The sequence below is a fragment of the Oncorhynchus nerka genome, unplaced genomic scaffold (genome assembly GCF_034236695.1).
Source record: "Oncorhynchus nerka isolate Pitt River unplaced genomic scaffold, Oner_Uvic_2.0 unplaced_scaffold_1185, whole genome shotgun sequence".
Lineage (NCBI taxonomy): Eukaryota > Metazoa > Chordata > Actinopteri > Salmoniformes > Salmonidae > Oncorhynchus > Oncorhynchus nerka.
The window spans coordinates 149,629-159,621 of NW_027040152.1; the positions used below are offsets into that span (position 1 = coordinate 149,629).

The 9,993-nt window shown below is 44.9% G+C and overlaps 1 protein-coding gene across 1 annotated transcript; it reads right to left on the reverse strand.

Moving 5' to 3' along the window:
* Positions 1-4,603: 4,603 nt before the first annotated feature.
* Positions 4,604-9,916, reverse strand: LOC115122606 (ATP-dependent RNA helicase DDX39A-like). The gene is made up of 9 exons (XM_065016000.1): positions 9,527-9,916; positions 9,150-9,277; positions 8,769-9,045; positions 8,418-8,536; positions 8,154-8,285; positions 7,933-8,042; positions 7,600-7,744; positions 7,290-7,437; positions 4,604-4,824 (listed from the first exon to the last, which is right to left on the reverse strand). The coding sequence occupies exons 1-9, from the start codon at positions 9,732-9,734 to the stop codon at positions 4,808-4,810; spliced, it is 1,284 nt and encodes a 427-aa protein (XP_064872072.1). The 5' UTR covers positions 9,735-9,916; the 3' UTR covers positions 4,604-4,807.
* Between the last annotated feature and the right edge of the window lie 77 nt (positions 9,917-9,993).

Here is a 9,993-nt window from a genome sequence, read left to right on the forward strand (position 1 = left end):
CGTCAAGGTAAAGTGTGTGTGTGTGTGTGTAAAGGGTCTAGAAACCATAAAGAGCAACTGAAGGCAATAAACAACTTCTCTTGTAGTAAACAGCCTATGTGGCATCGATATTAGTCAAACATTTACTCCCGGGGGGGGCGACTTTTTTTTTTACGTGAAAAAGGGGGCCCTGGAGTAAAAATGGTTGGGAACCCTTGGGCTAGAAGAGTGAGTGTCTGTGTACTGTTTTTGGTAGAGTGAAAGTACAAACGCTTCCCACATTCTTACACACACACGAGACACCCACATCAAAGCATTCCTCCATGACCCAAATCTCATTCTCAGTCGCATTTCCTAATGAGGAGAATTGAAACCTAGGCTAATTCAGGAAGTAGAGCCCACCTTTAAGGAAGGGATTGCAGTGGTCACCATTTTGGTGTGGCAACCATTTAATAGTCCCCCTGCCTTCATACATTGTAGGTACATGTATTTAGGTCAATGCCTATATCCCAGTCTAAACCTTAAGAGACTGTGTGGACAGGGGTGTGCCCACGAGGTCACATCCATATTAATATCATTGTATTAAGTGCCTCTCCCTCTGGCAAGCTCCCCCAGTGTGGGTCTGAGCCCACTCTATTCACAGTACTGTTGCTTGTGGAACAAGTTCAACTGAACTGTGAATGGAAAAAGCATCATTATAAGACCTATAGACCAACAGTACAAGGCACTAAATAGTTGTGACAGTGGAATGTAGAGACTCATATCCTTGAGTTCTGTGGGAGCTAACATGTAGCCACATCCACCATGCTACCAGCCTCTCCCACTCTGCCCAGGTCTCTGTGAGGTGATAATAGGCCCTTGTGTGTATGACGCAACGCGCTCTCTATTCTCCCACTCCCTCACTTTATCTTGTTTCATGCAACACCCTTAAACGCTCTCCCCCACTACATCTCACCAGAGCAGTGATTCACTGATGAGTCTGGTTGTTAAGCACCTGTCTTAATATGTTCTCTCTGTGTTTTGAGAGTTGTTGGGGCATTAATGTGACACCATGCTACCTCATAACTGTTGGTGTTGGATGCCCACCCACCCATACTATCACCATGCCCCTCTCTAGCCCTGGTCTTGTTGTTTTGAACTTTCCTTGTGCCAGCATAATAACTGCAGTTGTGGTTCACTGGGATTGTACACTGGGATTGTGACTAACCCAGGCTCTTTCTCTTCTCCACAGAAAGGGAGGAAGTGCTCCCGTACCCACAAGGCCCCAGAGCCCCTGCGTCTGTCCTATGCTGGCTGCCGCAGCACGCGTCTCTACCGGCCCAACTACTGCGGCGTATGTGTGGACGGCCGCTGCTGCTCGCCCCGACACACACGCACTGCCTCCGTAACTTTGCCTGCCCTGATGGCGAGCGCTTTCGACCACTCCGTCATGTTCGTGCAGTCCTGCAAGTGCAGTGATAAGTGCAGTCATCTGAACGAGGCTGCCCTCCCGCCCCAGCAGTGGCTCTACGGAGACACACACAAGTTCACCGACTAGCGTCCCCTTCAAATCCCTCACTCGCTCCCCATCACTTTACCCCCCAGCCAAGCCCGATAGAGAAGTAGTCCTAAGAGTATCTTTGAGTAGACACTAGCCAGATGCATAGATCCCCCACCACCCTCCTGGAGCATGTTTTGGGAGGCCTGGGTGAAGGAATTTGATTGGTTGATCTGCATTCTGGACAGAGATGAGTGACTAGTGCCGGCCTTAGAGTAGACACCCGGTCCATTGTGGTTCATCAACCGGAATCACCAACGTGTGTAACTAGACAAACATGGATTTGTCCGGCCACAATTTTGTCACTCCCCATGCACTCCTGTACTCTGGGACTGAACCCGCACTGTGGGGACGATGGCGAAAGGTGGGACACACCCAATGCAGACTCCAACACAGCTGCTGCACACACCCAGTAGACTTGGGATGGTAAGGTGTTACATTTCATGGTGACTGCCAATGGCAAGCAGGTCTGGTTTGAGTGGAAGGAGAATCAGACAAGCAAGAAAACAGAATTACTTATCCTGTAGATTTCCAATACCTGCTATTTAGACACTAAAAGACAAAGTCTTTGTGGGACAGAAGATGGAGCCTCCACAGAATGCTCTGGAAGGGACATTTGTATTTGTAATATTTATTGTTGTGACAGAGATGACAGTGGTTGCCAATGAGAGAAGAGATGCTGCTATGTTTGGAGCGGCATGACCGGAGGACCCTGAGAGAGATGATAAAACAGCTGAGATCTGTCAGCAGAGAGAGGGGAGTTCCAGGAAGTCTAGGACTTGACCCCTGGTCTCACCAGTGTTCACTAATCAAACAGCCACATTACCTGAGCAATAGTGGACGAAGACAACTCCCCAAGGAGAGATGTTATGGTTAGAGACAGACTGGTGCAGAACCTGTTGGCTGAGGCTTTGTCTGTGTGTGTGATAAGTCATTATTACACAGTTGGACCAGAAATGGAGATTTCTTACTCAGCCCTGAAACAGTGAGACATTTAACATAGCGCCAGCGGAACAAGCCTCGGATTCTGGCATTGAGAAGTCGTGTTGCTGATTTGAAGCAAATTACAATCCTGACTGAGGGGTAGAAATAACCTCAGCCACCCTCTGGTTTGTTATAAAAATAAAAATGCCTGCATATGAAGTAAACATATAATTTGTAACTAGCGGGCGGGACCGTTTCAGACTCAATCTGGCCTGTAATCTAGCAACTGATCCACAATACTCCACAAAACTTTCTCATGTTGCTTTGTTTGTGGCGTATAAATCTGCTCTCTGCCATTGAAGGTTGACATGTCGACGATAACATCATGCTCATTAGACTGAAGCAGACATGAGGACACTACAAAGGGATCAGCACTACAGCGGTTAGAAATTTCCGCCTTTGCATGGACATGCGTCAGTCTGTTATAGCACCTCGAAGAGATTAGCATAACAGTTGTCTGAAGTTGGAGGTTAAGATTCTGTATTGGTGAGACATGGACCTCTTTAGAATTGCCGAATTCTCCCCTATTAGGATGGGTTGATAATTAATGCACCTTGTTCATGACTTTAGTCTGAGATATCCCACTCAGATTAAAAATGCAATTCACATGCTTTTCCCTCTATGAAAAGTATTAGAGGATTCAAGTATTGAAGCCCATATTACATTGTAGTCCATGAGATTTTTAACCTGCCTTGTATATAAGTGTTGATTTGTATTTTTCTATGATTCAACTTTTTGTACAACTTCTAGGTTGGGACAGGCTTTCATAGTTGCCGCACACAGCCTGTTAGGCGATTGACTTTGTAAAATAAAAATGGACGTTATCTGATTGATGGCATGTCTAACCACTCTTACCTATGTAGATTGTGATTTTAGAAGTCTTTGGTTTTATAACTGGACACTATGGAGCAGCCATAGATGCAACCTTTGAGTTTGCCACACGCATGCCAATCCATTTGAGTTAACATATAACCAGTCCATGTACAGCTAGCACTGAGCAAGTCGGGGTTCTGTGATGTGGGCACAGCAGTCACTTAATCTCTATGCTTTATTGCACAAGAGATTGAAAACGTGTCCAGGCAAATATCTGGTTTTGTCCTAACTTTGATTTACTGGCTGAGTTCATGCTGCATTTGAAGAAAAAAAAAGTACGTTTCACGAACACCCTGGATGTTGATGTATTACCTAACAAAACAAGTGCACCCATTCAAAGTTCTGACTAGTAGAGTACAGATACAACCGGAAGTGACTTTCGTGGCAGGTTGGGAAATGAGTTAGCTAAAATGCTTTTCTAAACCGCTACAAATGTCACGCCTGCACTCCTAGCTGTCGGCATTCTCCCTATAGTTCTCAGCGTCGCCCATGACTGGGTCATATGAACTACAATCCCGACGTGGCATTTTACCGTTTAGAAACGTCGGATTGCTTGCGATACAGCTTGTGAAACATATGGCCCTCATCTTTCTCCATCGAGAAAGTAATTCGATTAAGACGAGTTTCACAGATCTACACAGCTATGTATGGGTGCCTCTGTCAAAGCTACTGTTCCAAAAGGTCAGGAAAACGCTAGATAATCCGCAGTTACTCACCTCTGTCAATTGCCCGTAAACAAAAACTAACATGGAGATAGGGTTAGCGTTCCCACCAAACCGCATTAAAAAAAGGTATATATTTGACCTTTGTTTTGGAAAATAATTTGGCTGATATTTAAGGTTATGCTTCCAAAACCATACCGCAAGCAATGCGTGTTACTGTTCAGTGGGGCTCTAAACAAGACACCGTCGTCCAATGATTTATGTAATGAAATCGTGGCATGATCAATGGCTATACTCCCTTTAGTCACAACCCTGTGTCATTAAAACTAGCTGGGGAAATATGGTTGTACTACTATACAGGGATGTGGCCAATTAGCATTAATAGGTTTTATTTGATAGATGCATATAAAGGCCCAACGTTTTGTAAACTTGCATGCAATCAAAGCAATCTGAATGGGGAATTAATGGTCCTATTTAACTGGCAAAAAAACAAAAAGTAACTTGAAGATTTACATAATGTGCACATCATTGTAAGTAACATGTAATCTGTCAAAATTAGACCAGGAACTGGAATTTTATAAAAAGTTTTAATTTCATTGACCAAACCACAACACAAGTTTAAAACCAGACAACCCCCAATGATACATTCAAATAAAAAAAACATATGGTAAACAGTCAAGGAACAGAGCTTTAAAATAAAACAGCGAGGAGGGTTTTTCATCCAAACAAGGACAGAGATTCAGGGTTAGGGGACACTTCAGGGATGGAGGACTCATCTGGACTGCTCAACTAGAAAGAAAAAGTGGTGGGTGAGGAAGGAGAGAAGAGACACTTCTGAAGACCATCTCCATAAGCAACAACTGGGCATTCCAGCTTTTCACACAGGTTAATATGTACGGGGTCTCCATTCACTAAGACCTACCCAGTTCAGGGCTGAACCCACATTTGTCTTTATGGCACATAAGAAACCTGTGATTCATGCATGTCTCAGTGGACTAATCCACTGGAGGCCACAGGGATGGCACAGTCCAAGGGGATTGTGGCGAAGCGGCACAGAATGCACTTTCCCGCCAATTCATTGTGTGAATCATTTGCCCTTTGTTAGTGTATCAATTCCCCATCACAAGTAGTACATTTCCAGTTGATTCACAATTTCTATTCTACAATGTTGACCATTTCTGTTAATGTATTTACTATTACAGTTTTGTTCTCATTGTCAGTGCGCACAACCTAGGCTACACTTGTGAGAAACAACTTTAGATTTATTTAATTCCATTTACTAGTTGTCAATTTAGTAATTGTCTGTTGTTTAAAGCACTCCTGTCAATGTGGAATATAGAAGTAGGCATAAGGCTACCTGGCCTGCTTGCAAATGTAGACCTATAAAAACAAGCCCATTTGGAGATATGATTGCATTTCTGATTGGCGTAACTCACCACTAATGACTTGGAGCTTTAAAAGTAACTTGTCACCTCAAGCAGCAAGTAAACAGTCTGTTAACATACATTGAGAATGACTAGTTACACAATGTAGTTAAACTACTGAGTGAAAGGGAAAATTATCATGCTCTGATCTAGTGGAAATGGCAAAAATAAGCCTTACTGATTACTTCTTATCTCTTTCGAAAATAGCCTACAGTGGCTTCTGTTTAGAGCTCACTGGTGCAGCAAAACAGGGGCCCAGAATATTTTATATCATGTTACAAGTTTGCTAGCGCACGCGTTGTGCTGGACCCAATTGATAATGTTTTGAGTTTGGCTACGCATGGCCTGTCTGCAACAATGTGATTTATAGGATATTTATAAAATATTGATAATTTGCTTCCATTTGTTGGCTTTTTTTTACATAGTTGGCAATAGAAGAGACTTATATTTGTATATAATTTATTACCACTATTCCATAAAAAAGTACATATGAAACCCTCAACTGGCACACAAAATCGGTAGAAATGGACTAAATTGGCATTCCACGTGAAAAAAAGTTGCCGACCCCTGGTGTAACATATTAGTGGCAACTTCAGCAGCATAACGGCAGAATCTGTGATGGTCAGGTACTGGATCACACCTGTTGCATTTGGCGCACGTGACAAATAAACTTTGATTTGATATTTCTTCAAAATGTGTGCTTAAAGCACGCGTCAGACACTTCTCCTCCCTTGGACCGAATTCATCAATCAAGGTCACTGTTTAGTAAGGAACTCCACACCTGGTTGTTATAAGGTCTTAATTGAAAGGAGAAACCAAAACCCAGCAGACACTAGGCCCTCCAAGGAATGAGTGACACCCCTGGCTTAAAGCATCAGGTAAGCTATTTGGAAAGGGGGGAAAAAAATGGAAAAACTAAAATATCGACCAACAGGGCCTCCCGGCAGTGGTCTAAGGCACTCCATCGCAGTGCTAGCTGTGCCACCAGAGACCCTGGGACCAGGCTCTGTCGCAGCCGGCCGCAACTGGGAGGTCCATGGGGCTACGCACAATTGGCCTAACGTCGTCCGGGTTAGAGAGGGTTTGGCTGGTAGTGATATCATTGTCTCATCGCGTACTAGCAACTCCTGTGGAGGGCCGGGCGCAGTACGCACTAACCAGGTCGCCAGGTGTTTCCTCCGACACATTGGTGTGGCTGGCTTCCGGGTTGGATGCGCGCTGTGTTAAGAAGCAGTGCGGCTTGGTTGCGTTGTGTTTCAGAGGATGCATGGCTTTCGAACTTAGTCTCTCCCGAGCCCGTACGGGAGTTGTAGCGATGAGACAAGATAGGAACTACTAACAATTGGATACTACGAAATTGGGGAGAAAAAGGGGGGTAAATTCAAAAATAAATATATATTCGACCAAAGAACAGATGACTTGAGCGGCGAAGATTTTTGTGGAGGTCAGCCCTACATGGCAGTCCAATTCTCTCTAGTCACCACCATTAATTACTCAGTGAGTTATTATACCAGGCAATTATCTTTGGGGGTTTCAATGAGCTGACTATATCCCCCTGACCCTCCAGGCCCAGCATTAGAGTACTAATGATTAACAGATGTTGCATACCCCAGACACACAGGGCACATTGACATTTGTTATGATAGCCAAGTCCATTTTAGACCCTCTTCACTACATTCACTCCCTTTTAACATTGAATTAAACAATCACCAGCAGACAGTGACAGAAAGACATAACTATGACTCATCTTATAAGAACAACAAGTAATGTCAGTTTGAATGGAGAAACCTCCGTGGGAGGCTGCAAGTATAAGGATAGAGAGAGCCTTACTGTAAGTGGAAATGTCGATCTCTTCTGGCAGCTCAGCCACATTGACCTCAAAGCGGTCCTGCACGTCATTCAAAGTCTTGGCATCTGTCTCGTCTGACACAAAGGTCACAGCCAGACCCTTGGTTCCAAACCGCCCAGCACGGGCCACCTGAGGGGCAAGAGTGTCAGATGGGAGTGACAACTCAAAAAATACATGAGTCCAATGACAAGTTGATGAAATAGTCAGATGCAATCATCGAAATAGGTATTTGGAAATACCATTCACTACCAGAAGACAGGTGTTTGAGGCGCCATCAGTTATGTGACTCACCCTGTGTAAGTATGTGTCCGAGTCCTCAGGCATGTCGTAATTGAAGACAATATTGACCCGCTCAATATCCATCCCTCGGCCAAACAGGTTGGTGGCCACCAAGATCCGCCTTTGGAAGTCCTTGAACTGCTGGTACCGGGACAGCCTGGGGATAGACAGCCAGAGAGGATTAACACAGCTGCTATAGGTATTACTAGATGTAGAGGCTACCCTTTGAAGGAAACTGTGTTGAGTTAAATGAGGCTTTCAGCTGCATAAAAAGTCAGCATTTGGGGCTCAATTTAATTGGAGATTTGTGAGAGAAAGGCGTGCATGTAAGCAACAGAGACAGACCTCTCCTCCTGAGCCATGCCCCTGTGGATGGCAATGGCAGGGAAGTTCTGTTCCACCAGTAGCTGAGAAAGCGCCACACAGCGCTGCACTGACTTCACAAAGATCACCACCTAGAGGTACACAGGTGACATTACAGAACTATAGCAAACATTCACAAGGAAACAGCACAAATACGACTACTTCTTACAGGGATAAAAATGATACAATTCGTGTTGGTTTACCTGGTTGAACTCCAGCACATCAAGCAGGTCAAAGAGCTTGCGGTTCTTCTCGCTGTCCTTCAGCTTGCAGTAGTACTGCTGCAGACCGTGCAGCGTCAGCTTGGTTTCATCATCTACAAACACCTCCATGGGCTACAGGAGACAGAGCGTGTCACTTCAGAACCACAAAAATCCCTATGAAGTCAATGCAAAGACAGTTGTTTGTAAAACAGCATTTGGAGTCCAATAACCACATGAAGTGGCAGTGCTACCCCCTGCACTCACATCCTGCATGAACTTGCGGCAGACCGGTCGAATCTCCTTGCTGAGGGTGGCGCTGAACATCATGCACTGCTTCTCATGTGGTGTTAGCCTGAAGATGTCCTGTACGTCACGCCTCATGTCTGAAACAAGAGAAATGGGAACATGGATAAAGCAGCCAAGTCTCAAACTACCCCCCAGAACAGCCAAGTACCCAGACATCCATTATGCTCAGTCTACATGTTATAACAGATTTCCACAGGGGTAAACCCTTGTTCACACATTACGGGGGGGGATAACAAAAATAGGTTGAATTAGAAGTTTAGTGAAAAAGGAGCATTTCCAAAAAGGACAGGAATAATAAGCAGGACTCACCCAACTGTTCCAGCATCTTGTCACATTCATCCAGGACAAAGTGCTTGACGTTCTTTAGGTTGAGGGTCTTGTTGCGGATGAGGGCCAGGATTCGGCCAGGGGTTCCCACCACAATGTGAGGGCAGTTCTTCTTCAGCACATCCTCATCCTTCTTGATAGACAGGCCCCCAAAGAACACGGCTGCCTTGACTGTGGGCATGTACTTGGAGAAGCGCTCGTACTCTTTGCTGATCTGGAAGGCCAGCTCTCGTGTGTGGCACATTACGAGAACTGACACCTAGAGGAAAGAGTATTTGATGTTAATAGATCACTTGCAGGTTATGCATAACAAATATTTGAAACTTAATATTCCAGAGGCATTTGCAGAATGCAGACACTGACCTGTCCATCCACAGGCTCGATCTGCTGTAGTGTGGCAAGAACAAACACTGCAGTCTTGCCCATACCAGACTTAGCCTGGCACAGGATGTCCATGCCCAGGATGGCCTGAGGGATGCACTCATGTTGAACTGGAAAACAATGAGACATTTGGTCAGTACACCATCTTTATCCAAACAAAAAAGCCATCGTTTACCATAACACACGTTGGAGAACACATGCATTGTACTTGACAAGAAAGTCCATCAACACCCAATGACCATGGACACTCAGCCATCTATATTCCTATACATGCACGCCATTGTATCCAGACATGCCGTGCAGCAATTCATGGCCTCCATTTATGCCACTCCCAGCACTCATCCACCCATTGCACTCACCTTCAGACGGATGCTCAAAGCCACAGTCGACAATCGCACGGAGCAGCTCTGGTTTGAGCAGGAAGTCTCTGAAACCAGAGCTGTGGATGGAGACATAGGAGCCCTTCACCTCCTTCTTGCCTGCTGGGGCAGTGGTCTCTGGGGCTCCCTGGGGCTCCTCGTCCTCTTCATAGTCCAGCAGCTCATTCTCAGCGTCATTCTCAGCCATTCTGACTACAGAAATATTTTTTAGAAGGGGGGGGGGCTGGTCACACTAGTTTTCACCATTTGCTTTTGACTAAAGATTGTTGTCCCCCCCCCAGACCATATTTTTGTTTTAAATAAAGAGATGTATTCAATCAGGAGATTTAGTGGTTAACAGACTAACATCACCACTAACTACTTACAATGGAAATAAGTAATACTCTTTGGTAACGTTAGTCTACATCAGAGCCCTCTATAAAGTTAACATTCAGTAACGCCAAACC